Below are 27,303 nucleotides of genomic sequence, written 5' to 3' on the forward strand. Positions count from 1 at the left end.
CGGTCTTCCTGTTCCAAGCGCTTTATTCTTGCCAAGAACAGAAAACAAAGAATAAAAAGCCAACGGCAACATCAAGGTTTCAAACATGGCATAGGATGAACTACTGGGATCACAAACAGGACTGGTTCCTACAAGTGTGATAACAGCTCAGGGCAGTTTGCTAGGGAGCTGCTATTCTGCCCTCCACCAGCAGGGGCAGGCTAGTGTGTCAGAGGAGAGCTATAAAAGCTTCTCTTGGGTTCTAGAAATAACCCTGATTGTTAAGGGGGGGGGAGTGAATTTTTTAAAATTACATCTTTATTGATATTTTGTTTTTATACTGCCTAAGCCCCTCCCCCCCCAGTTATCCCATATAACGAAGAAAAAAAAAAAAGGAAGAGGACAAAATTTGTCAATATGTAAAAAAAAAAAAAAAAAACCCTCTGGAAATGCCCGCAATGTTGCACTCTCTATCCTCTAAAAATAATTAAGGTGTCTCCTCTTTATATTGCAGCTTTTCATGTTTTTCCAGGCTTCAGACATATTCTCATCTGTCATTCCCCACAGAACAGTAATATTTTACTCTATTCACAAACCAAATTTGCTTAGCTAGCCCCCAATCAACGGGCATTTACTTTGGTTCTAGATCTTTTTACCACTAAATATATATGTTGCTATCAATATTTCACTATATGTGGGTCCTTTCCTTCATTGACCTTTTTGGGTATATTCTTATTAGCAGAATCTCCGGATCAAGGGGTACGAACATATTGGTCACTTTGTCAGCATAATTCCAATTTGCTTTCCCAAACATCCGCAAGGACTCACAGATTACATATAATGCAGTAATGGGCCCATCTTCCTGTAAGTATCATTAAACAGCGTTGGTATTTTTGTCCTTCATTTCTAAAGCAAATTTTGGAGGCTTTGGGGACCTGAAAAACAAATGATCTGAATATTTAATGTAAAGATTGATCTCAGAAAAATAACTATTAAAAAGTCAGCTGCAAGCTGGGTCCATTCACGCAGTCCTACTGAGGGGCTACTGGGCACCCTGTCTCCTGACCTGAAGGAAAGCTCACTTCCCTCTGCAGACACTTCCTAGCTGGGGGAGCCGTCACTGAACCTCCGGGCCCTCAAGTGTCAAACGAGAGGATCTGCCTAGATCGGCCTCTCGGGGCCCTCCCAGCTCTGAGCCGGGGATGCTAAGGTATCACCCCCCAGCAGCCCATTCTCTTTGTTCCGGACAACGGGAGGGGCAGGAAAATCCATTTCGGGTAATGGTCACTCTCCAAGGCTGACCGGACAGGAGCCAGTCATAGAAGACCGGTAGGCTGGTAGTGCCACCCAGTGGCTGGCCGAGGAACAACATGACCCATGAGCCATGGTGGCGGCACCTGAGCATCAGGCCGACCCCTAGGCCTTATTGGGGAGTCCCTCCATCCCTTCCTTCCCTGGGGCAGAGGAGAGCAAGCGCCGTCCCCAGTCTGGCACACGAGATCGGCTCGGGTATTCCCCACCACCTGATGCCGTAAGTGCTGCCCCCAAGAGCTCAGGGAAGGGAAGGGAAGTCCCGGGCTCGGCGGAGGTTTGGCTTGTGGGGCTCTGGTTGCAGAGAGGGCGCGACCCCCTGCTGGGAGGCCAGCCCGCTGAGAAGGGCCACCCTCCCGGAGGCTGAGGAGTCATCCCTGATCTACATCACTTGGCCCAAGGAGTCACTGCCCATTCAGGGATCTGACCAGCCCAGCATCCTGACAGGACTGATCTAACAAGGAAGCGCGCGCCCGCTGGGGAGGGCGGTCTCAGCGCCAGGACGGCCTGCGTCCCATCTCTAACTGTCTGCAGCAGGGCCTGCCGGCCTCGGCCAGAGCCCCCCCCATCAATCACGAAGTGTAGTACAGGGCTTTGGGCAGGGGACGCTGGGAGCCCAGGGTACCAAGGAAAGGGGCCTCACTTCCTGGAGGGGCTCGCACTGTCCCGGGAGGGGCGGGCTCTTGGCACGTGTCACTCAAACAGGTGACAGGCCGCAAAGGGAGCTGGTGGCCAAGGAGGGCTTCAGGGAGGCTGGCAGAGACAGGGAGGGCCCGCGGACGCGCTGCTGCAAAAGTCGGAGGGGGGCGGGGCTCGTGTGTCAGAGGCCACGCTGGTCAGTGGGGCAGGGCCGGTGAGAACAGGCAGCGCAGCCTGGGTGAGAGTGGGCAGCAGGGGGCGCCCTGGGTGAGAGGGGGCGGTGGGCAGCGGGGGCGGGCTGGGTGAGAGTGGGCAGCAGGGGGCGCCCTGGGTGAGAGGGGGCCGTGGGCAGGGGGGGCGGGCTGGGTGAGAGTGGGCAGCAGGGGGCGCCCTGGGTGAGAGGGGGCCATGGGCAGTGGGGGCGGGCTGGGTGAGAGTGGGCAGCAGGGGGCGCCCTGGGTGAGAGGGGGCGGTGGGGGCAGCCTGGGTGAGAGTGGGCAGCAGGGGGCAGCCTGGGTGAGAGTGGGCAGCAGGGGGCGCCCTGGGTGAGAATGGGCAGTGGGGGCAGCCTAGGTGAGAGTGGGCAGCAGGGGGCGGGCTGGGTGAGGAGGCCATGTGAGAGGGAGCGGGCAGGTCGGAGCAGCTCATTTTTTCTCCGGGGGTTCATAGCGCGGGTACAGGGGTCTCCATCCCCCGCTGTTCCCCCCCTCCCCCGCTAGAAGGCGAGCTCCGTGAGGACGGGATCCCCTCGGACTTGGGTCCCGAGTTAGGACTGAGGGGCGCGCAGGAGTAGAGGAAGGATCCCGGCGCAGGCCCCGCCCACGGCGCGGGATAAGAGACAGCTGGATGGTCCTGCCGAAGGGGCTGTGCGCATGCGCGGCACGCCATCCGGCCAAGTCCGGGAAGCGCACATCCCGGCGGAGCTCCCTCCCGCCCCCGGCTCGCCCGGAAGCCCCCTGGCATTGCACGGCGGAGGCAGCCCGTATCCCCGAGCCGGAGGAACCGACTAAGACCCGACTTCTCCCTCCGCCCCCCGTCCCCACTCCCAGGGCCGAAGAGCAGCCGCCGGCGCGAAAGCCGGTCCCGCCTCCGGGCCGAACACGCGGCCCCGCCTGCCCCCACTTCCGGCTGACGGCCCGCCCTATCCGGACCCAGGCCGACCCCCGATTGGCCGCCTCTGCGGACCAGCCCCCATCCCGGTGATTGGCAGCTGCAAGCAGGCCGAGGCCGCCGCCGCCGCCGTCGTCGCCGCTCCCGCGTCAGCCTCTCAGTTGCCGCCGCCGCCTCCGCCTCCTCCTCCGCCGCCGCCTCCCCTGACGAAGTTCGGTTCCGTGCGCGCGCCGCCCGGTTCCGGTTACGGATGGACCTGTTCGGGGACCTGCCGGAGCCGGAGCCCTCGCCCCGCTCCACTGCCGGTGAGGCTCCGGGCACGGGCGCGGGCGGGGGCGGGGGCGGCTGAATCCAAAACCCCGGGCCTCGCCCGTCCCCGCCCCCTCGCTCCTCCTCCTCGCTCCCATCCCCCTCACCCTTGGACCTCCCCCTCCCCATTCCCACCTTCCCCGCCCCCTCCGGCTCGCGGGAGGAGCGGACCCGGAGGTGGGCCGCGCACGTGCAGGACACCGGGGAGCGGCCCCCCAGGGAGCTCCGGGCTAGGAAACTTCTAAGCGCCCCGCCCTCCTGGGACTCTGGGTGGGAGGAGCTGCCCTTGGGCCCCCCCATGGCCCCTGACCGCAGAGCGAGGAGGCCCCCCCCCAGTGGCGCTGGCGCCGGGCGTGTCACATGGCCCGGCTCCCCCGGGACTGAGGGCTCTGGGGGGTGTCTCCGGGACCCCCCGAGGGGCTCCTTGGGAGGGACGGAGACCCAGCCCAAGCTCCCATTAACCTGCGGAGCGGCTGTGAGACCCCCCCCCATCCCGGGGGGGGGGGGGGGCCGATTCTCAGAAACCCCTCAGGCCACGTGCGGGGCGGGATGCCGGCCCGTGGGGGGGCGCTGTGCCAGATGGGGGGGGCAGCCAAGCCCCCAACCGGCCGTGGGTCCGAGCGGGACGCGATGGGGGCCGGCCTGCGGGCAGCCCACAGCTCCGGGCCCCGGCCCGCTTGTGGGCCTGCTCCCCCGGCTCCCACTCAGCCATTGGGGGGCCCCAGACTCCGCGCGCCCCTGGATGGGCCCGTCAGGCGTGAGCTGGGGCCGGACGGGACACGTGTGGTTTCCGCCCCGCTCCGAACCCCTAAACTGACAGCTCAGCTCAGTGAGAAACGGGCTGTCCCGAGGCCCCCTCCCCGCCGGGCCCGAGTCCGCCTCCCGCGGGGGCCCCGCCTTCGCCGGCCCGGGCTTTGTGCAGGGACCTCGGGCCGTGGGGGGGGGGGGGGGCAGTTGGGTTGCTTTGATCCCCGCTTCAGAATAACTAGTTTTCTTGGTACTCTGTGCGTTTAAAAACCATTCTGCGAGGCCAGTGGCTTAGGGTTAGTCTGGGGTTCCCGTTGCCTCCGGAATGGTCCTGGAGCTCTGGTTTCCCGGGGGCACTGAAGGCGGCTCATGGAGAACTGTTGGAGCAGAAGCTTCTTCTTTGGGAGTGAGCTGTGGTTAGTAAAGTTGGGCAGCTTGCAAGCCCCTTTCCTGGTGTGCCACTTGCCGTCCGACGTGTGATGGAAGTGCCCAGGGTGGGTCTCTCTGACCTTGAATCTGGAAGCAGAGATAGAAGTTTCCATTTCCGTTTTTCCTCTCTGAACCTCCTGCATCCCGCCTCTCCCCTGGCTCGGTGACCTTTATTAAGTTATGCAAAGCTTACTTTTGGCTCCACATTTCCAAACCCTCTTCTGCACCAGAGCCTTGCTTTTGCTTTCTGCGTTTAGCTCAGGCTTTATCAGTTCTCAGGATGCTGGCCAGTAGGTGTGTTACTGAGAAATAACTCTCGGTTTCTCCTCGTTTTGATCATAGTTTTGGCTTCGTTTTTTCCTTTCAGCCACCCTTCTTGGGGCATTGTTCTAAAACATCTTCAAGTCAATGTCTTAAATGTTAAGCAATTCTTAAAGTGTGTTTTCATACTGTTCACTAAGGAAATTCTGCAAGGGAGGTGGAAGTCGCCAGGGATTCCGTCCTTCGCAATCCCTTTTCTTTCCTTTGGGAGCCAGAGGCCCGGGAGCATGAAGAGAGAACCCTGGCGAGGATTGGTGCGCCCGGGCTTGTCTCCAGGTGCGAGGGGTACACCCGCCCGGCTTCTCGCACCTCCGGGTCCCTCCTGGAGTAAGCCAGCAGAGCCCATTTTCAGTATTTGTCGCTCACCTGTTGCTTGCAGATTTGTTGGTCACCTGTCACCTTGTCTGCTCTCTTCAGGCCTTTAAGGTGCGATTATTGTCTGGCCTCTGTCCTGTGCTGCAGGAGAAGTGTCACCATTAACAGCTCCCGGGATCCTCTGTCCCCCCCCACCAAGTCTGACCAACCTCTGGGGCTGCCCCCCTCTCGCTGACACGAGCATCTTCTGGTCTTCAGCTGGCCAGCTGCTTCCCTCCACTTCCTTTTCCTTCCTTGGATCCCATTTCAGACTCTCCAGAAGACACTGGGTGAGGAAGTCAATGGAGAGCTGGGGGGGACCCTGGAGCCAGGAATCCCCCTCTGGTACACTTCAGTTTTAGGCCCCTTCATCAGACTCTGCAAGAACAAGTTACAGAGAAATTCATTAATGAAGGCCTGGGGCTGACCCCCATCTTTATTCCCTCTTCTCTTGTCCCCACACGTGCAGGAAAACTTGAATTCTTTAGGCCCAAATAATCTCATCTGCCCTCTCCTGCCCGTACCTCTGCCAGTAAAAACTGTCTTTTCTAAGAAGCTGCCAGGCTCCCTGTGGCCTCCCTTAATTCTCTTGCAGTCATTTGTGTGCCTGTCTCCTCTCCCCTATTAGATAAACCCTTTGTTAGCAGGAACAGTGTCATTGCTTACCTTTCTGTTCCTCAACAATGTACGCGTAAATATTGAATTAGATTTGTGTGATGTGGAGAGTTACAAAGTGCTTTTGCCCATAAGAAGCGATCTTTGCCATTCCTTCACAAACAGTGTCTGTTGTATTCAAAGCAGGGTTCCAGGTAGGAAGAAAAAAAAAAATTGAAGACAATAGTCCTGCCAGAAAAGCGGGAATAAATAATCTCTCTTCACCTCCTCGGGTCTGGACTGCATTGTCTTCCTTAAAGGTCTATGGAAATGGAAAGCATTGCTTTTTAGATTCCACAACCTATTGAGATAATTAGCTTTTCAGAACCCCCCCCCCCCTTTTTTCCTTTCTCTTTTAAAAAATTTTTTCAATGGTATTTTGTTTTTCCAAATACACGTTAGGATAGTTTTCAGTGTTGGTTTTTGTAAGACTTTGTGTTCCAAATTTTTCTCCTCTCCTTTGCCTCACAGCAGTAACCTGATACAAGCAAAATATGTGCGATTCTTTTAAATTTGTTACCACGTTTGTCATGTTGTACGAGAAAAATCAGACCTAAAGGGAAAAAAACATGAGAAAGAAAAAAAGAAAAAGAAAAGGTGAAAATAGAGTGCTTCTTCCATCCATAGTCAGCTTCCATAGTTGTCTGGATGCAGGTGGCGTTTTCTGTCCATTGGAATTGCTTTGAGTCTTGCCTTGTTGACAAGAGCAAGTCCATCACAGTTGATCATCACATGATCTTTTTCCTGTATGATAATCGCCTGGTTCTGCTCCCTTCCCTCAGCATCAGTTCCTTTCAGTCTCTCCAGGCCTCTCTGAAATCATCCTGCTGCTCGTTTCTTACAGAACAATAATATTCCATGACCTTCATGTGCCGTAACTTGTTCAGCCATTCTCCAACAATGGCTCGATTCCCTCTTGTAAAGCTGCTTTCTTCAAGTCAGAGGCGGCCCCTCTCTAGGCAGAGGAAAACAGGGAAGAGTGTCAGGAAAGAGGATGTTCCAGGGGGGACCTCGGTGTGGCTTTGGGAATGAGCAAGTGGTCCCATGGCTAACGCCCTGAGGATGGGGGCAGTGGGTGTGGATGCGACTCTCAGGAAGTGATCTGCACTATTTCCCTTCCCTTTGCCCCACCAGGCTTTCTTAGGTCTGGATTTTCATAGATTGCAGACTTGTTTATCCCCCTCCTCAGAGGAAGGATCTAGAAACTGAGCTTTGCGCTGTTCACATTGTGAGTCTCCTGTGATGCTTGTGTTTCAGGGAGAGAAGCACAGAAAAAAAGGCCTTTGCTTTTTGATGACCTCCCGCCGTCCAGCAGTGAGAAGTCAGGTAAGGGAGCTGAGCGAGGCCGGGGGGGAGGGGGGAGGTGGCTCGGGGCCGCTCCGGCTCCTCAGTTCTCTCCCCCACCATGAGAAGTACAGGGAACACCATGGGTCTCAGCTTCTAACTGAGGAGTGGGATGTGAGCAGAGGTTGCTGAAATACACAAACTTGTTTGATTGGTGCATCACAGTCTGGTTGGAGGAGGGGCTTCCTGGGGGAGGGGGCATCCAGCTGGGCTTGAGAACGTGGTTGAGAGTGCAGCTGGAGAAAATGGGGGAGGGGGCTTGGCTCAGGAAACGGGGGGAGGGGGGCATTAAGGGCCAAGCATGGGAGAAGGGGATTCCTTTGTCCAAAAGCGTGGGCAGAAGGGTCATAGTGTGGAGATGGCGGCAAAACTTCCAGGGAGAGGTTTGGGGAGCGAGTCTGGGCCACAGAGCACACAGAGAAACTGGGAAATGTAATAGGAAAATGGGGGAGTGGCAGGGGGCACAGCGGCCCCAGAGACAGATGGTTAGGTCAGGAGCAGGTTTGGTGGGACAACAACCCAGAGCCGGATGGTGACCGTCCAGAGACAGGGCTGGGCAAATGCCTGTGTCTTCTGGGGGCCAGAATAATGCTGCTGATGGACAGCACTCTGTGGGAAGGGACCAGAGCTGGACCTGCATGGACTTGTACAGAGAGCCAGGAGGCAGCTGGGGAGGGGGACGCTCGCCCTGTTCTAGAGTCGCGGGGAGGGACGCTTGCCCTGTTCTAGAGTCATGGAGAAGGATGCTCGCCCTGTTCTAATCACAGGGAGGGATGCTTGCTCTGTTCTAGAGTCACAGGAAGGGACGCTCGTCCTGTTCTAAAGTCACGGGGAGGGACGCTCGTCCTGTTCTAGAGTCACGGGGAGGGACGCTCGTCCTGTTGTAGAGTCACGGGGAGGGACGCTCGTCCTGTTGTAGAGTCACGGGGAGGGACGCTCGTCCTGTTGTAGAGTCACGGGGAGGGACGCTCGTCCTGTTCTAGAGTCACGGGGAGGGACGCTCGTCCTGTTCTAGAGTCACGGGAGGGACGCTCGTCCTGTTGTAGAGTCACGGGAGGGACGCCTCTGTTGTAGAGCAGGAGGGACGCCGCCTGTTCTAGAGTCACGGGGAGGGACGCTCGTCCTGTTGTAGAGTCACGGGGAGGGACGCTCGTCCTGTTGTAGAGTCACGGGGAGGGACGCTCGTCCTGTTGTAGAGTCACGGGGAGGGACGCTTGTCCTGTTCTAGAGTAGTAGGAAGGGATGCTCGCTCTGTTCTAGTCATGGAAGAAGGACGCTCGCCCTGTTCTAGAGTAGTGGAGAGGGATGCTTGTCCTGTTCTAAAGTCACGGGGAGGGACGCTTGTCCTGTTCTAGAGTCATTGGGAATGATATTGCCTGAGGAAAGGAGGTAGCGCCCCCCAGGTTGAGGCCCCCGAACAAGTGGCTGGAGAGGCCGGAAAGGGTCAGCTCTGGGTCTGAAATGTAAGAGGCCCAGACCTTTCAAACAACTTGCAGTAGAGTCAGGGGCCAGAAGCCAAACTGCAAAACGGGGGAAAAGGAGGGTCACTTTGGCAGCCCCTTACCCATCTCTCAGCTGGGACTTGGGACCTGATCAGACTTTCAGGAACCTCATCAGAACGTTGAAGTATCTTCGGAAAATCAGAAGTCAAGGGGATTGTCAGGACCGTGCTCCTTTGTGACCAGTGTCATCTCTCATTCCTTCCTAAGTGTGACTGCAAACAAATGCACAAATCCACTGATTCCAAATAATTTAGAAGTGGGGGGAAGGGGGACAGTAATCGAATATTCAGTTTAACCAAGAATATGGGCATGTGTCACACACCCCATCAAATACTCCAATGCCCTAAAGAAGGGCACCTTAGGGATGGCACAAAGGGCGTTCCAAGAGTCCACATTCTGCTGGGAACCCCCCACCATCGTGCTGGACTTTGTACTGGCAGTTTACCTTGGAAACAACTTTTAAAAAGTCACTTAAAGTCACTTTTAGTCACATGTTGATTTCTCTAGTCTAATAACATGTGGCCTGAATCCCAAGCGTGTCTGCTCTTGGAGGGTCCAGAAAAGTTAGAATATATGGAAACCAAGTGTGGTTCCAGCTGCTGCGCTGAAGAGCTGTTTATCCCCATAGGCCCCAGGCCTTGCATTCCCTTTGATCCACCACCAGGTGGTGCCCGAGGGGGGTCAGAGGAAGTACATCCAAAACTTGTAAGGGCAAAGAAGTGGAAACGGAGGCAGGATGGTCACCTAGGAGATGGCCCTGGATGGTAACCGTGACAGCAGCAGGGCCCTGGGAAGGCCTCCTGACTGATGGTGCACATCGGGGGTCCTCATCAGTGCTGACCAGGCGCCCCCCTGCAGGGCGGCCTCCGGCTCCCAGGGTGATCGTTGGGGGCGGGGCTGGCGTGCTGCTTTGTCAGGCTTGGTGGAGCTGGTTTGAGAGAAGATCAGAGCTCGTTAATTGACAGGTTGGGACAGTGTGGTGTTGGAGGAAGAGCCCCCGCCTGGCTGGGTGACTTGGGGTGACCTCGGCTTCTCCTCTCTCAGTGTGTGGGACGAGGGTTCTAGCTGTGGGTTTCCCGTTCTTGTGAGTAGGAAGGCACGGCCCTTTGTCAAGGACTCTGCCTCGTGACTAGTCAGAAAATGCTGTTTTGTGGCTCATCAAAAGGGAACTTCGGGGGCTGCTTCTAGGACTTGGCGCCATTTAATTTCTAAATACTCTTTATTTTAATCCCTGATGTGGTCGAGGCAGCTTAAGGCTGCGGGTGTCCTGAAAGGGCAGAGACTAGACTCCAGTCAGGCTACGATGCAAATTCAGAATTAATTATAAAATCAGTGGAGCATCAGAAGCTAAGCAACAAGAAGCAGCCCAGTCCCTGGAGTGAAGAAAAATGTCTCTAATTGAAGATGGGCAGTCGCTTAAGCTGCAGCATGGTGGGCACGAATGTCCGAGAGGACCAGAAACAGGACATGAATAGTGCTTGGGCTGCTGTCTGAGGGTGAGGTACAGTGGTAGGGATCGTGGCGTCGAGTGGCGGCCCACAGGGAGGCCATGGTGCCCCGTGGCTGCAGGAGCGCGCTGGCGGTTTGTGGTAGAAGTGCGGTAGTGATTGAGAGCCAGCCGAGCGAGCGCCGTCCGAGGGAGCCATCCAAGCGAGCAGTTGTCCGCATCTTCACTCAGGATGGAGCTGATCTCCAGAGCCATGAGAGAACACAAGTCCCTGAGTTTAAATCCCACCTGGACCTCAGCAGGGCCCCCCTTTCCTTATTTGTCAGAAGGGAGCCCCCCCACATCTAGATGTGAGGCCTTCCGAGGCATTGGCTGCCCAGAAGGATTCTTGTACTGAGCTTTGGAGCAAGCTGTGGTCAGGGGATGGAGCTCTCAAGACTGGCACAGGGGGAGGAGGAGGGGAGCGCGCCACACCTGGCCAAAGTAGCTCGGGCTATGGTCGGACAGGACTGCCCAGGGGGAGGAGGGGCTCAAAGTTGAGCCCAAATAGGCTCCCCTGGGGTCTCCTGAGTGGGCACCATCCCCAGGGGCTGAGGGCTGTGCTTGAGCAGGTCAGCAGAAGGGAGAGGTGCCAAAAAGAGCCACGAGCCAAGAGGCGAGGGCCGGACAGGGCTCACAATGGGTGGGTGGAGAGGTGCCCCCTGAGTGGGCCCGTGGGGTGAGGAGACTGGTGGGAGCACACGGCAAGGGTCGGAAGAAGGGTTCCCAGGGGTTTGGCCAAGAGCCCAAGGTACCTGGAGGACCATCATTCCATTCCAAATGGCATGCGATGCGTGCCCAGAGTTCCAGACCGCCCCCGTCCTTCTCCAGCAAGGGAAAGGGCCGGGGCAATGGCTGCTCCCCAACTCTGCAGGCTGGTGGCTCCCATCACCCCTCAGAGCCCACCCTCACTCACCTTTTCACCCTTTCAGACCTCTTAAACTGTCCCAAACCGAGCTCGTTCTCTCCCCTCCCCCAATTTTGTCTAGGTATTTAATTCTTTCCCTCTTTTCCTTCTCAGTTAAGTAGTCCAGTAGAATTCCCCTTCCTCTTCTTTCGGGTATTTTGTTTATTGGTCTTTGAACTTGCATTTTTTGTTTGTTTGTTTTTTTTAAAGACTTTTCCCCTTATTATATACCCTTCCCATCTTGGCCTTTTATTCATTGATTCAGAGTTCTTGTCCTTGTTTAAGTCCTTTATTGTCTATTGGAACTAAAATTTTTGAGGGTCTCTTTTGGCTTCCCTTGTGGTCTTGCAGATCTTGACCTTTGGCCTCTTTTTGTCCTGTTGACCTCACCCTTAGAAATAATGATTTCTCCAGGCGATCAAGAGTCTGTTGCCCCATAGTAGCAGCAAACTTCTTGTGTCCTGTCACCTCCTCGTCCCCCACCCCTACTCTCGGTGATCCAGTCACGTTTCCGCTTTGATTTTCCTTGCATCAGGATGTTTCATATCCCAGTCAGACACTTTCTCTGGCTGTCTCTCGTTCCTGGAAAACCCCCTTCTCATCCCTGTCTCCTGTTTTCCCCAGCTTGCTTCGAGTCCCAGCTAGAATGTCACCTTCTACATGAAGCCCCTTCTGATTCACTTTAATTCTAGCATCTTCCCTCAATCAATTATATCAAGCTTGTCTTGCATCCGGCTTAATTCTCTACGCTTGTTTGCATGTTCTCTCCCCCTTTGCCTGGGAATTCCTTGAGAGCAAAATAGTAGCTGATTAATAAATCGTGATTGACTTGAAGAATTCGTTGTTAGAGTTGTCGGCGTGACTGCGCTGCGTGTCGGGGCTGGCAGCAGAGGCTTTGGGGGGATTGGCGCGTTGTTTTTTGGTGTTTGGAAGTTCTGAGCCACTGGCTCGTATTGGTTCTTGGATTTTTGATGTTCAGGTTTTTGGATTTGTGATCGTTTGGGAGACGTAGGTTTCTAAAATTTCCTCTGTGCATTTGTTCTTTGAGTCACTGATTTTTGCTTGTATAAAGGTCTCACCTTCTTTTAACTTTACTGTTTTCTGCTTCTTTCCTTCCGTGTGCTCCTTCACTTCTGTGTATTTGTATTCCCAGTTCATTAATCCTCTATTTTTGTCTCTTAATGAGGCTTGGCACCATGGAGTCGTGTTTGTTCTGCCAGTTATTTCTGCTATGCAAGCCATAAATGCTGCTCTCATAACTCTGCCATTAATGGCCTTCCTGTTTGGGTTGTTCAGTTATGTTTGTCTTCCTCCTGAGATCTTTGGCAATTTTTATGGCTCACTTTCTGACTCCCCTCATTGGGGACTCTGGGGACACTGGGGGACTCCCCTCCCCCAGTCACCCCCTTAAATAGCAGTTACCTTGGCAATGGCTAGAACTCAGAGCTCTCTCAGCTTCTCCTGTGCTGGACAGTTCCCTCGTCCCCTGGGACTTCTGGGGGGAAGGATGGGCTTGAGGGCGCACAGAGCCAACGGGGTGCCCACGGTCTGGCTCCTTGATGCTTCTGTAGCCTCGGCACATCTGGGTCCCTGGGAAGGAAAGTGGGCTCGCCTCGTGAGATGAAGCCATTACAAGCAGCCCACCTGCTGCTTGGATCAAAGGGCAAGGGGGGAGGTGAGTGGTCGTGCCCAGGATTAGCCTCCTGTTTGGCTCATTGAGATTTTTGGCTTCTTGTTGTTCCAGACTATGGGGACCGCTCTGGCACAGGATGATGATTTGGAGAGGTTTGAGAGGTCTCAAGGATCATAGAAAATGGTCATATGACCTTAGTCACGGTCCAGTCTGATGACCTTTTCCTAATCCTGGTCTGCCTGGCTCTCCCGACGGCCTCTTTTCCTTGATTCTTTCCTTCCCTTAGGCTTTCTCCAGGTTCTGCCGCCTGGTTGACAGTCTCTTCTAAGATCTAGCTGGCTCTCCATCCAAATCATACCCATCAATTAGATGGGGAGAGAAAGAGACAGGGAAGTCCTCTAAGGCCTTGCCTTTTTTCAGACTGCTTCATATTCATATAGCAGACCGGGCTCTCCACATATGGTACTTGGCTCTTCTTGCTGTCTGTGATCTGGAGGCATGTCTCCTCGTCAGTTATTCATGGTTTCTCTTTTTCTCTCCCGCTCTTCCTTCTCCATATTAAATCCTTTTGTAATAGAATTACTCATTTTGCTGAATCCTTTGACCAGCAGCAATTTTTCCTTCAGTTTGTTTTAAAGAACAATGTGGTTATGTCAATGTTTTGGGAATGAATTTCCTTTTATCGTTTTCTTTGAAAGGCCTGGTAGTCCTTAAAACGTTTAAGGCGTTATATTTGTTCCCAAAATAAAAGTTTATAAGCTATATAGACAGTGTATTTGTATGACCCAATTGGAAGTGAGAATGTCCATGTTAAATACCGAGCAAAAATGTGATTTATTTGTAGAACAGAGTATGCGATTTTGGCTGAGACCTGGGAAAGTTAATTGCGTTAAAGGCAGTTTTCCCGGGACATTTTTAGCACCGAGACTTTTTCTCTTGAGAATTCTTCCTCTGTTCTAATGAGATGTGCTCTAAGCCTGTTGTTTGCATTTCAGGGAAAGACGTCCAGAAAGGATCTTTGCTTTTTGACGACCTGCCCCCGGCTAGCAGTGCTGACTCAGGTACAGTCTTCAGGCTCTCCCAGGTGTGTGTCAACCTCTCTCCTCCTCCTGGGATTGTAGTTGTCTCAATCTTTCTCCCTTTCCCCCATTTTCAACACGCAGATGTTAGAGGTGTTGGATTGTCTTAAATTTTGAGTCCATGGCTTCAGGTAAGGCAGAGAGTCAGCTCGTAGCTAGTGCCGGCCTTGAAGAAATCTGCCTAAGAGACTCGGGCAGGTTTCTCTGGCCCGTTTGTCCCAACACTGAGCGGCCGTGTTTGTTGCCCTGGTTCAAACGAACTTGGATCTCTAAAGCCAATTTCTGTTTCTCTGAAAGTGATAGGGGTAGTCTCAGGTAAGTGTAGGACCCCCGCCTGCTCCGTGCCCCTTGTCCCGTAGGAGAGCTGTGAGTGGATGGCAGGAAACCGGGGGCGGCGGGGTGGGAGCAGGAGGCCTTGCAGGGAGGCTTGTGTCCGGCTCACTCGGGCTTCTGCTTGTTTCAGGGTCAGGGCCATCTTTGCTTTTTGATGACCTTCCACCTGCTAGCAGTGGTGACTCAGGTAAGTGGGTGAAGGAGAGGTTCGAGCCAGTGCTGTCTGTCCGTGGTCTCGTGTCCGTTTCTGAGCCTCTCTCCCCAAAGATATTTCAGGCAATACACAAATCACGGCCTTGAGAAAAAAGAGGTTAAAGCTCCAGCTGGACCGCAGCCGCTTTGCAGAAATAGGCAGCTATCCCTTCCCGGGGTCCATTCTCTGTCACTCTGGTTTAAATAAACTCTTGGCACATAGAAGCTAAAGATCTTTAAATTAATCCATCTTTTTCTATTTCTTGTTGTAAAGAGTTATTCATTTTGGTAAACTTTGATGGGGGGGATTGGAGACTATGGAACTCACCCCCTTATGGAGGATTATGGCACAGTGAGGAGACAGAAGATGCCTTGAGAGGGGCTGAGGTTGGGGCAGGGGGGTCCCGCCAGGCCTGGGGGGAGGGGGAACCTCTGTGAGGAGGCGGCTCAGAGAGTCAGGTTGTGAGGGTGAGCCAGAAGGCGGCACGATGTGAGCCGAGAGCGCGAGGCTGAGAGCCGGGGAACCCGGACCGCTGCCACAGGGAGCATGGAGGGGGAGCGCACTATCTCTTGTTTGGAGGGCTGGCTTAATTTAGCCCCAAGTCAGGCAAAGAGGGTGCCTTGTCTTTGAGCTAGTCTTGTTCCCTTGACAACTGGAATCTACTCTGGCAACAGTGAGGACTCCCACCCATACGCCCATGGCTGGAAGGTCGCCCCCTCACCTTGGGAAGTAAGAGGCAGCAGCTCAGGAGGAAGAGGAAGGAGGCGCTTTTCTTCTGGAGGCTTCCGGGCACCCCAGGCTGCTTTTTCAGAACCCTCCACGGTGAAGAGGAGGAGGCAGTTAGTCACAGTGGACCCAGCCCATGGGTGTTGGCCATGTTGGAGCCCCAAGTGCCTCCTCGTCGCAGGCGGACCACCCCCCACTGACCCTGGCCCGGGCACCACATCCTGCACTCCCAGGGGCCAGGCTCCCTTTCACTTCTTCCAGCTCATTTTCTCTTGCGTCAGTGGTGAGATGCCTTTGCAGATCGGCAGCGAGATCTGGACACGACCATGGGGGCTTGGCAGACCTCGAGGGGACTGGGCCAAGGAGACTCCCCCAAACCCCTCCCGGAGAGCTCTGTGCTAGGCCAGGAGGTGAAGCTCGGAGTGGGGCGGCCACCAGTAAGGCTGGGAAGAGCCCTGGGGACACCTAGGGCAGATGAGGTGGGAGCGGGACGGAGAGACCAGAGAAGGAAGACAGAGCCCGAAGGAGACCCCCAAACTGGACCCTCAGCAGCCCAATGGGCCTCACGGGAAGTTGTCTCTGGCTGTGCCGAGGGGTGAAGCCAGCTTCGGAATGGAAGTGGACACTGGCTGCGGACCCAGGGGTCTGGGAGGAAAGGAGGAGACCAGGAGCGTGCTGGAGGGAATGAGTTTGGGGGCGAGCCCCAGGAGCGTTGGAGGTCAGAATAAAGTCGCTGATGGAAAGGGACAGATGGAAGAGCGTCACAGCGGGGCCCAGAATCATGGACATGGTTGGAGCTGATGGAGAGCATGCTTGTGGGCCAGGCACGGTGTCAAGCGCTTCTCAGAGACACTTGGCCATTAAACAGCCTGGGGAGGCAGCTGCCGCTAGGATCCCCACTTTGTGGATGAAGAAGCTGAGGCAGACGAAGTGAAGGGACTTGCCCAGGGTCCTACAGCCAGCACGGGACTGAGGCCTGGACTGCAGCCCGCCACCCACCCTCTGCTGGGACAGGAGGCGGTGTGGAGGGGCTTGGGACTGAGGGGGAGGTCCTGGGACAGAAGGAGCCCTGCCCCCCACAGGGTATTTGTTAACATGACTCATTATGGAGACAAGGTTGCCCCTGTGGGCTCCTGAAGGGGTCTTGAAGACCCCGGGGTCCACACTTTGGAAGCCACTCTTATGAAGAGTGTGACCCCTTTTGGAAGAGATCTGGAGGTCAGAGGGCGGTCTGCCTGCCCGTCAAAGTCCCCACATCTGGGGGCGGCCATCGGAGTGAGCGAACGCTGAATTATGTGAGGAAGAAGGGAGGTCGACATGGAAGCCATTGGGGTGTTGGAGAGAGGAGGGCAGCAGAGGGAAGCCACCTCCTTGCCCAGTGGGTGTTGGGCCTGAGGGATGGCAAACAAAACAGGGAGACCCAGGGTCTTCTGGAGGGGGGGTTGGCTGGAACTGAAGACAAGTAGGTCAGCCAAAGGGGGCCTGGGGCGATCCTCTGGGGGGGCCCTCACTGACAGGAAGTGCGATGCCCTTGGGTCCATCTCCCTCCACAGGAAGGGTTGGTTGTGGAGGCCCTGCTGACCCCCACCCTGGGAAGTTGGCCTCTGGGGGGACCAAGGCTTTAGTCTGAAATCTGCCATGTCAGCCACCTTCCATAGTAAAGGCAGGGCCCCCCAAAGTCCCCTGTCTCTCGGGTGCTTAGTGTTTGGAAATGTTGGGGAGGGGCCCTGGAGTCCTCATCTTAAAGCAGGTGGGCTGAGCTCAGAGGCAGTGAGTGTGAAAGGGGCCAGAACCCCAACTCTGGGACTCCAGGGCCATCCTGAGTGTGCCTGCCTCGGTTTCCCCAGCTGTGAAATGAGATTTGATTTGGTGACCTCTGCCCTGATGTACTTCGAACTTGGTGATCTTTAAGGAGCCTTCTCTAAGTCTGTGAGCAGAAACAGGAGCCTTTGAGCTCACTGCTTCACTCAGCTTGCGCATCCATGTGTCTCTGGCCAAGGAGAGGGCGATGGGGATGGCTCGCATTTCTAGAGCGCTCTGAGGGGCTGTTGTCCCCATTTTGGAGACGGGGAAACTGAGGCAAGCAGCAGGGAAGGGACTCGGGGTCATGTGGCTGGATTTGAACTCGGTTTCTGACTCCGGGCCTAACCACAGCTCCGACAGCCACCGCACCCCGAGCTGCCGTCTGGACTTGCCAGACTGCCGGCTCGCTTTGGATGTACCAGCGATGTCTCTGTGCTTTGGCTTTAAACGGCCCTTGGTGTTTTTTACTGGATCAGAACCCATCTGCTGGCTTATCAGTCTGGGGGGGGGTCGGCCACGTTGGGGCCTGGGTGTGTTTGCCCCCGAGCGTGCGTCTGGGGCGTTGTAGCTTGTGGGTATCTCCCCACGGGGCAGCGTCAGTCCTGGCGGGCCGAGGGATGTCTCTTCCACAGCGGGCGTGAGTGCGCCGAGGAGCTCGGAGCCATTTGTGGTGAAGGGAAAGCCGCCTGGTGCCGGCCTGGGTCCACAGCCCTCTCTGCTGCCTGGGTGACTCATTGGGGGCTCCGGCATCTGCTTCTCTTCCAGGCTCGCCCGCCTCTCAAGCATCCCAGGGCCCGAAGAGCGATGGGAAAGCCGCAAAGCGGAAAACCGTGGAGGAAGAGAAGAATGGCAGTGAAGAGCTTGTGGAAAAGAAAGTTTGTAAAGGTTTTCAGACAGTTTGAAAACAAATGTCTTAGATTTTATCCCTCACAAGCCCAGGCCAGAGATGCTCTGGTTGTTCCTTTTTCCTTTCTGGCCCGGGGGGGAGGGGGGAGGTGTCCCTGTCCGTAGATTCCCTTCTGCCTTCTCCTTGCCTTTGGCCTCTCGGGCTCCCCAGAACCTCAAAGCCAGTGTGCTTTCCACCCAGATTCAGGCAGCCAAGGGCCCCGTTTGTGCCTTTCTCTCCGGAAATGCCTCCGTTTCCCACTCTTTTCCTCCTACCCCAGGGCTCCCCAGCCAGGGAAGGAGACAAAACCGGACACTTTTGTCCTTTGGTGGCAGTTTTGACCAAGGTTTGGGTGGGGAAGTAACGGAGAGGTCCTGAAGGGCTTGGCTGGAGGGAGCTAGCCCAAGAGGAGAGAAAAGGGGCACCCCGGAAGTCTCGGGAACAGGAGTTTGTGGGACGGCTGTGCCCCGAGGGGCCGCCTGAGCCAGGCTCCCCCGCAGACAGAACCTCTGCTCTTACTGGGGCTTTAGAAGGTTCAGGCAGAGTGGGGGATTTGTCCTTGTGACTTTTTTGACCAAATTCAAATGTATTTAATGGGCTTTTTGTCTAATGGGCTTTAACGAAAAGGCTTTTTGCCCTGCATCGGGCCAGTGAGTGATGGACAAGAAAAGCGGGGTGAGGGCCCTGCCCTGTGCTGCAAGGGGGAGGCCGGGCGCCCGGCCGATGGGGCGGGGCTGTGGGGGAAAGTGTGCGCGGCCTTTGCCCTGAGGCTTCGGAGAGAAGAGCTTGGCCGCTTTCCTGTGGTTTCCCTCCTCAGATTCCTCGGTGATCTTTGGCCTTAAAGGTTACGTGGCAGAGAGGAAAGGGGAGAGAGAAGAGATGCAGGATGCCCACGTGATCCTGAACGACATCACGGAGGAGTGTAAGCCCCTGTCTTCTCTGATGTGAGTACCCGCAGCCCCTGAGGGGCTCCCCAGGAGGGTCCAGGGGTCATCTGCTGTGGCCATGTGGGAGCAGGGTCCTCGGGCTCCTCAACAGAGCCGGGGGCCCGGCTTCTTCCTCTGACAGTGCCTGGCTGTATGTGCCAGGCCACCTGCCTCCAGCCTCCTGCCAGGTGACTGGCCCACCTGCGTTTCCCGCCTCCGTTCCCTGAGGAGGTCTAGCCTGGGCCCTTTAGAAGCCTACCCTGCCCCTTGTGCTGTGCTCTTGGCTCTGTGCAGCTCACCACGTCCAGGCTCACTGCCACACAGACTCTCCAGACCACGTTAACCTTGAAGAGGTAGACGTGGATTCCCTGCGGGGTGGCCCTGCTCTCGCCTCCGGGCTGGCGTCCCAGGGCTTCCATTCATGGCGGGCCTCCCTGTATCTGCTAAAGGCCACCTCGATGGCTTAGGGATTTAGAGAAGGAGGAGAGGACTGGGGGCCATCCTGTCCGTTCTAGTTTATCTGTGAGGGGGCTCTGCCCATGGTTAGCAGCAGGCCCGGATCTAGGTCTGGCCCGAGCCCACTGCGCTGCCTTCCCTGTACATTGGAGCCAGCTGTTCCCTGGGAGCCATTCCTCCTCCTGGGAGCCCCTCAGGCCCAGATCTGGTGGTCCTGGCATTTCCAATGGAAAAGCCACTTTATTTTCTTGAGCATCGTTGGCTTAACTTTGCCTTTCTAGCAATGAAGCTTTACTCAGACTGGCTTTTTCTGGTGCTTTCCTGCTTCTCGAGACGACCACTGACAGCTCTGCAGGCACTTCACTTTTGAGTGGACATTGTAGCTCACCTTTCACTGCCATTTCTCTCCTTTCGTAAGGGAGCTCTCTGTAGAGAAGCCAGACTGGCTTCTCTTTGTGGCTTTGTGGCTTCTGTTAGTTGTGGGCAATTAGCTGCTCGTGGTGAAATGGTTTTCCAGTTGCTCATTTAACTAATTTTATATTCGACTGATTTAATTGTGACCTGTGCCTTTTTCTCCCCAGTATCCTTTTTCACTAGGAGACATAATTGCCGCACTTAAAAATGAGTCTCCCAGCTTTGTCTCTCAGAAGCCATCACTTAGTATTTATAATTAACCAGAAATGGTGGGGGTTTTTTCCTTCCATGTTAAATAAAAGCTGAAAGAAAGAGTAGAAGTTAGTGGCAAAATTAATGGATGATGATAAATTGAGTGAGATTGACAATACCCACCAAGGGCACAAATGGTAAAGAGAAACTTAGAGATCCCAGAAAAGAAATAACAAGAAAAGTACAGGCTCAAACCAATAAACTCAGAAAGTTTTAGCTTCTCAGATAAAGAAATCAGAAGGTAGGAAAACACTGATTCCTTAGGAGTAGGTAGAGGATTCTCAATTAACCTTGGAGATCTGTGCATTTGGGGTCACTTAGACTAAAGGACGGAGCTCTAAGGTCACGTATCATTCTTGGATTTAGCATCTTGGGATTCAATATCTAAATGCAAGATTTTCCCTCCTGAGGAATCACCTCGGGAGGCAACACGCTTCAATAACGTGCCATTGCTCAGAGCTTGGGGGGCTGGGAAACTTCTTTAGAAAGACCCTTCAGAGCTGGAGATGCCCTCTTCGAAATGTATGCGGTCTCCCAAAATCTTGATTCTTTGAAAGTCGCTCCGTTTTTTGGACACCCTCAAAAATCACTTACTCCCAGTTAAGTCTTAGACAGGGATTAAAGCTCTGGGGGAATCTTTGGGTAAATTTCCTGAGAATCTGGGGACCTTAGGTGGGGGAAAATAGGTACATCCTTATTCTACTTAACTCTAATTGAAACATAGAGTCAGTGCGGGGGACAAAGCGCTCTAGAGCGTCTCCGACCTGTGAGGTTTGCTCACTAACGCAGAGTGCCGGCTCTTGTTGTAGAACAGGTCGGAGCTTCAGCAGGGTGGGGCTCAGGGAGGCTGCCCTGGGGCACACTTGGCCTGGTCCGTAGGAAGTGCCTGGGCTCTTTGGGGGCTTAGCAGGTTGCTGGGGGGGGGGGGGGTTGCTCCACTCGGTCTTGACACTGATTCTGGGGCCAGTCCCAGGCTCGGAGGGTGAGGCCGGCTTGGGGCTGGTCCCCCTAAAATCCCCTCTCTCACATGTGCAGATCCTGTTTGTGCGCCTCCCACCGGGTCTGGCCTGGAAAGTGAAGGGGACGATGGGGGGAAGGTGCCCTGAGGGAGCGTCAGGGGGCTGAGCCAGAGGCGTGGGGAAGGCGGCATCAGTACCTGGCACCTGGGGGCATCGGGAGGGCACAGGGCATCGGAGAGTCATGCAGGGCACGGAGGCTTTAGGGGAAGTATGAGGGAACCAGGAGTCAGGGGATCTGAGGAGAAAGGAGCGTTGTGGTTCAGACCCAGCCACGGGCGCCAGGGAAGTTAGGGAGAACCCAGAGAGAAAGGGGAGCCGAGGCAGAAGGGCCGGGGGCTGTGGTCCCACAGTTTAGCACGGGTCAGGGCGGGATTCTCTGGACACCAGGGTTCCCTTTGGTGCCTAAGGCTGTTTGCGGAGCACTGCTATTTCTGACTGTATTGGAGCTTCTGTGCACCTTGGGGTCCTCCTGGAAAATGTGGGTGATCGTCCCCCCAAGAGAAGTGTGGGGAGGAGCATCGCGGAGAGCTCCCTGGGAGGGTCCATGACGCTGCAGACAGCAAGCTGGCCCCTGCCTTGGGGTGGACTCCGGGGTGGCTGTCCCAAAGCGGAAGGAGGCGTGACGCCCGTGTGTGCCTCCCTCCCTCACAGCTCCCGCGTTTCCTACTTCGCCGTTTTCGACGGGCACGGCGGCGTGCGAGCCTCCAAGTTTGCTGCTCAGAACTTGCACCAGAACCTCATCCGGAAATTCCCCAAGGGTGAGCGCACGTGGTCGTTTTATTGGGGCAGAGAGAACTCTCGTTCTGGGGGAGGGGGCGCTTGGGGCAGGGGGTTTCCTGATGGGGCACAGGATGGGCACAGGCCGCACCCACGTCACCAACAAGCCGGGGAACCCTGCTGGCCCTGGCAAAACCAGAAGGAGGTGCCCAAGTGCCACCTGGCTAACAGGAGGGAGGGGGAGCGCGATCCAGGCCCCTCCCAGACTCAGCCAGAAACCGGGGGGAGCAGAGGGGGCAGGGGGCAGGGGCCAGGACAAAGCTGGGGAAGGTGGCCAAAGCCGTGGCCCCAGGGAGGCCATCGTCGGTGGGGAGGGAGCTAGGGAGAACCAGGGCCCAGAGGGCCAACCCCAAGAGGAGAGACAAGCAGGAAAGGGTGGGTGCTCCAGGGAGGAATCCAGAGTGACCTGGTGAGTCACTGAGTCAGGACAAAGAGCGGCTCTCAGACCCTGGCTCAGCATGCCAGATGTACCGAGGCAGAGGGCAGCTGGGAGCGAGGAGGAGAAGGGTCCCGTCCCTGAGCCCCCGAACCCCCGACCCTCATCAGCAAGGAAATATTCTGGCCTGAGCACAGACCCCGATGGCCAGTGTGGAGATGTCAGGGCCAGGAGCCTGCATCGGGTTAAGGGCTCGCTTGGGCTTTGGCCCCCGTGTGTTCCGGGGAGTCTGGTCTATGGGAGAAGGACCCCCAAGTTTGATTGGGTCGTGTCCTCCTGTAACAGGAGAAGTAATCAGTGTGGAGAAGACCGTGAAGAGATGTCTCTTGGACACCTTCAAGCACACGGACGAGGAGTTCCTCAAGCAGGCCTCCAGCCAGTAAGTGGGGGGCCCTGGGTGGGGGGGCCCTGGGCAGGGGGGTGGCCGCGGGGGCCCTGGGACTGACCGCACTGGCTCTCTCCGCAGGAAGCCTGCCTGGAAGGACGGCTCCACAGCCACCTGCGTCCTCGCCGTGGACAACGTCCTCTACATCGCCAACCTGGGGGATAGCCGGGTAAAGGGCATGCTGGCGGGTTTCTGTCTAAGCCAGGGCTTCCTGGAGGGGGGCCGCGGCACACGGGTCTGGGCAGCCCGGGGGCGTCTCTGGGGGCGGTCGGGGCAGTGGCTCTGCTGCCCCATGGAAACAAGCATGGGCTGTCCGGCTGAAAGTCTGGCGTGGTCCATGAGGAGGGACACTGGTCACCTCACGTGGCCTCTCGGTCTTGGGGGAGGGGAAGCCCCAGGACAGGCTCTGAGCTCTCTCCTCCCCGGGCCCGGCCCTCTGATCCATCCTCTTGCCTACTCTAGGCCATCTTATGCCGCTATAACGAGGAGAGCCACAGACACGCGGCCTTGAGCCTCAGCAAAGAGCACAATCCCACACAGTACGAGGAGCGGATGCGGATACAGAAGGCGGGAGGGAACGTCAGGTAGGGGGAATGGGGGGCACCTCTGCCCTGGGCCCGGAGCCTCCCACGGGGGTTTGCCTTCTTTCTCTTCCTCCCCTGCCTGGCCCCTGGAAGGGCTCCCCTGCCACAGGCAGCGCACGGCGAGCACCTGGGCCCCCAGACCCGGCCAAAGCCCCTCCGCTGTGTCTCCCCTCTAGGCGCTGGGCACCGCCTCCCTCTCCAGGGCCCACTGGCTTTGCATCTTGAAAGCCGTGCGGCTCTTCTCGATTTTGTGTGAGTTCCTCTTGGTTCCACTTACTCCAGCGCTGGCAGCCGTGCCCACGGGCCTTGGGCACTCCCGCTGTGGGCCCTGGGCCTGCCAGGAAATGACACTGCCCTTTTCTGTATCTCAGCTAGCACATGGTGCCCCTTGTTTATCGCCCGCCGGCTCTGCCAGGGGCGGCGCTGAGGCGGAGGGCAGGTGGCAGTGCCCAGTGCCCGGGCTGCTGGGTTATCAGCTCTGCAGAGGAACTTTCTGGCCCTTTCTTCTCCTAACTTGCAAGCCAGGTTTTCTGGGGGAGATAAGAGAGGATGGGGGGGAGTCGCCCCAAAGAGACTTGATGTCCTGGTGCGTTCTCAGAGAGTGGGGCTGCTGCGGCCTCCCGAGTGAGCAGGGGGAGACAGGGGAGCATCTTCTGGGCCCCGAGCAGTTGGGGAGCCAGACAGCAGGTTGGGCCCTTCCCTTGGGGAGGAGGCGGAGCCAGAATTAAGAATATGTCACCCGATTGGTCATCAGATCTGAGGCAGCATTTCAGTCTTGGTCCTTTTCCTCAGTGATTGTCCTTAAGCTGCCAGTGGTGCCCGCTTGAGCTTACACCGGGGTCATAAACTCTACCCCGCCCCCCCAGGGAGTCCCGAGATGCTCCCACCCACCATATTGTGCAAAGGAGGAAACTGAGGCAGGCAGGGGAGAGCTTTGCCCAGAGACACCCAGCGAGGCCGGCGGCATCTGGGCCGGGCCCGCGCAAAGACGCCGCGCTCACCTGAGCGTGAGCCGGGACCCTCTGACCTCCTGGCCCTGTCACAGATGGGAACCGGCCTCTTTTTCTCTGTCTGTGACACTGTCCACGGCTCTTAGAGGTAGCCAGTGTCTGGAGCAGGATTGGAACCCAGCCCCCCTCTCCCCATGTAGAGTCTCATCCACGATGCCCCGGGGGCTTCGCTAAGCGCTGGGCCCTGCCCCCAGGGAGCTTTCCCACTCAGCCCTGCCGTTCTCCCCAGGCGGGGCGCCGGCACACGTGGCCCCTGGCGTCCAGGTCGTGGTCCGAGGGCATGAACCCTCTGGCCACTCTCCCTGGGAGTGGGTGGTCCGCAGGGTCAGCAGAAGGTCAGCCTGCAGGGGATGCTGGGAGAGCGGGCAGAGCCCGGGGGCACCCACCCTCTGCCCCGGGAGGTCTTGCCCTGGCTCCTCTGCTCGGCTGGTCCGGGATCCGGGAGGCCGGGCTCCTAAAGAGAGGGCAGAGGTCACAGGTACCTGAGGCCATCTTGGGGTCCCCATCTCAGGGTGGGCTCCAAAGGGCTCCTGACGTGCAAGTCAGTCCCTCTGCCACGGCTGCGCTTGCTCTGGACGGCCGTGGGTCTGGGGAGACAAGGCTAGAGGCGCAGGGGGGGTGGAGGAGCACGATGGTCCCAATCCCCCCCTTTATCTGCCAGTGGCCTGGGGCCGGCCCGGCGGCCCCTTCTCACGGGGGAGGCTTCTCCCAGTTAACCCCACCTCCCCGGGCCAGCAGGGGGCGTCTCTGCTGGTTGAAGTTCTTTCCCGGGAGGGGGGTGGGGGTGGATGGGCTGAGTCTGGAGAGAAGGGGGGGGCAGGGAGAGACTGAAGCAGGGTCTTATGGGTAATGGGGAGAAACGGGGTATGACCATCACAATACAGAAGCAGTAGGAAGGGGGACGGGGGACGGGGGGGCACGGGGCGGGGTGAGACAAAGGGCCCGAAGCCCAGACATCCAGGGAGAGAGAGCCCTGGGCCAGGGAAGGAGCTGGGGAAACCTGGGGGGCCCCAGGGGGACCGGGGGGCCGGGCCCAGAGCCGCGGTTCTGGTGGCTTCCCTTGGAGCCTCCTGGGTGGCTGGTGGAGATGCTGGGGGAGGGGAGGGCATCCGGGTTTCGGTGTCTGTGTCCCCTCTTCAAGGCGAGGGGGGAGACCGGCGCCCCCTGGGGTGCGGGGTTGGGGCCTGATCACCCTCTCTCTGCAGGGACGGCCGAGTGCTCGGCGTGCTGGAGGTGTCGCGCTCCATCGGGGACGGGCAGTACAAGCGCTGTGGCGTCACCTCGGTGCCTGACATCAAACGCTGCCAGCTCACCCAGAATGACAGGTAAAGGCCTCCCCGGAGAGGAGGGGCGGGGGCGGGCGTGTGGGGCACAGCCAGAGGGCACACGGCGCCCGCACCCTCCCCGGATCTGGCAGCTCAGCACCACGCGTTCTGTGCCACTTGGGGTGGCACCTGGTGGTAAGGAGCCCCCTCCCCTGCTGCTTGGATCCTTCAGTGTCTGACCCGTGGTTCTTAGTCATTCCTGTGCCCCCCGACCCCCCGGGGTCAGCCCAACAGTCTGCACATCCTGCTGACCTCAGCGCTCGCCATTCCGGCGTGCCAGGCTCCCAAAGGAGCGGGGAGGGCACAAGCTGGGCAGAGGCCCCCTGGCGCCCGCTGCTCTGAGGGGCAGCGTTCATGTTTTACATGGTCACACCAGTGCGGGGGACCCTTCTCAGAGGCTAAACTGGGGACCCAGCTTGGTGAGCACACGCTCTGGAGGCCCTGCTGTCAGGTAGTGAGGTGGCCCCCAGAGTGATGATGGTCTCAAGAGCTGTGACTCCATGGCTGGGCCCGGACTCAGACGGCTGCGTGCTCTCGGGGACCCCCGGGCATTCTGGCCTCACTGAGGGGGGTAGGGCGGCGTTCTGCCTGTGTGCCCCCTCCCCCACCCTGTCCCCTCCATCCAGGGTCCTTGTGTCTGGGCCCCCGAGTTTGCCTCAGGGCCACTCAGAGCCGAGTGTCCTTCCCCTGAAGGACAGTTGCTGTGTGTGCCAAGTTTGAGATCCTGGGAGTGTTGGGGGGCCCCGGGCTGTGCCCCTAGAGGCAGTGTCCATCTGGGGCCCACAACGGACCGATGGAGCCCCAGCTCTGATTGGCCAGTTGGTGCCCACTTGGGTCAGCCCCGACCGTCCCAGCCACCCCTTGGTCTGCTCCCCAGGGTCCGAGTTGCCCCCAAAGTGCTGTGGAGGCAGAGAATGTGGAGATAGTGTTGTGGGGTCAGGAGGGACCAAGGCCTTGGCAGGGGCTCATTTCCCTCCCCCCCCTCCCCTGTCAGGTTCATCATGCTGGCTTGTGATGGGCTCTTCAAGGTCTTCACCCCTGAGGAAGCTGTGACCTTCATCTTGTCCTGCCTGGAGGTAGGAGACGGGGGTCCTGGGTGGGAGAGGGCTGGCCTTGGGCCCTTTGGCTTTGGCAAAACCCCGGGACGTTCTTGCTCTTCCTGCGGCCCAGGGCCCCGCCAGGCCTTTGCCTGGGGCTCTGTAAGCGGATGCCATCATCTATCGTCCCCTGGGCATCGCCCCTGGCGCCCCGTAGGCCCTGCCCACCCAACCTGTCCTGAGTCTCCGTCCCCAGTCAGGCCGGACAGACTCCCTCACCCCCAGCCAGGCAAGAGCCCCGGGGAAGGCCACGGGTGGTAATGGCCGTGGGGGTAACTGCCGTTTTTCCCTTGGGGGAGAAGGATGAGAAGATCCAGACCCGGGAGGGGAAGTCGGCCCTCGACGCCAGGTACGAGGCGGCCTGCAACCGGCTGGCCACCAAGGCCGTGCAGCGCGGCTCCGCGGACAACGTGACCGTGATGGTCGTGCGGATAGGGAAGTGAGGGGCGGCAGCGAGGGGGGGCTCGGTCTGTGTGCGCATCTGTGCTCTGTGCTTGTAAATAAAGGTGGTTTGTTTGTTTTTTCTAACCCGAGCTGCCCTCATTGCAGAGCCCCTGAGAGAGCCCCTGGGGGTCCCAGATGGTGACCCCGGGCCTGCGGCCAGCCAAGTGTCGGCCTTGGGGGGGACAACGCCCGTTGGGCTGGGCTGGGCAGACCGAGGGGCCCGAGAACTTCAGTAAAGGCAGAAGCGGGGGGTGCAGAAGGCAGTGCAGGGTTAGCGGGGGGTGCAGAAGACAGTGCAGGGTTCCACGGGGTCCCGGGACCCGTCCCTCCTTGTCCCATCCCTCTCTTGGGTCTTTGCTTGGGAGGCTCGGCCTCCGTGCAGCCACATCTGGCCCCCTCCCTCCCCCCTCCCCCCCAGCCCTGCAGCCTTCTC

The 27,303-nt window shown here is 57.5% G+C and overlaps 1 protein-coding gene across 4 annotated transcripts; it reads left to right on the forward strand.

The window, feature by feature from the left end:
* The first annotated feature begins 3,199 nt into the window (after window positions 1-3,199).
* Window positions 3,200-26,954, forward strand: ILKAP (ILK associated serine/threonine phosphatase). Of its 4 annotated transcripts, XM_031957512.1 has the most exons (13): window positions 3,200-3,344; window positions 7,111-7,179; window positions 13,721-13,786; window positions 14,268-14,324; window positions 17,625-17,744; window positions 18,563-18,689; window positions 21,464-21,570; window positions 22,311-22,404; window positions 22,492-22,579; window positions 22,873-22,994; window positions 25,210-25,329; window positions 26,324-26,405; window positions 26,729-26,954. In XM_031957512.1, exons 1-13 carry the CDS (start codon window positions 3,290-3,292, stop codon window positions 26,867-26,869), a joined length of 1,248 nt encoding a protein of 415 aa, XP_031813372.1. In that variant the 5' UTR covers window positions 3,200-3,289; the 3' UTR covers window positions 26,870-26,954. The 4 variants fall into 4 exon arrangements, with proteins under 4 accessions (XP_031813372.1, XP_031813375.1, XP_031813373.1 ...); XM_031957515.1 differs by lacking the exon at window positions 17,625-17,744; XM_031957513.1 differs by lacking the exon at window positions 14,268-14,324.
* Window positions 26,955-27,303: the final 349 nt, after the last annotated feature.

Source organism: Sarcophilus harrisii, chromosome 3 (genome assembly GCF_902635505.1).
Source record: "Sarcophilus harrisii chromosome 3, mSarHar1.11, whole genome shotgun sequence".
Lineage (NCBI taxonomy): Eukaryota > Metazoa > Chordata > Mammalia > Dasyuromorphia > Dasyuridae > Sarcophilus > Sarcophilus harrisii.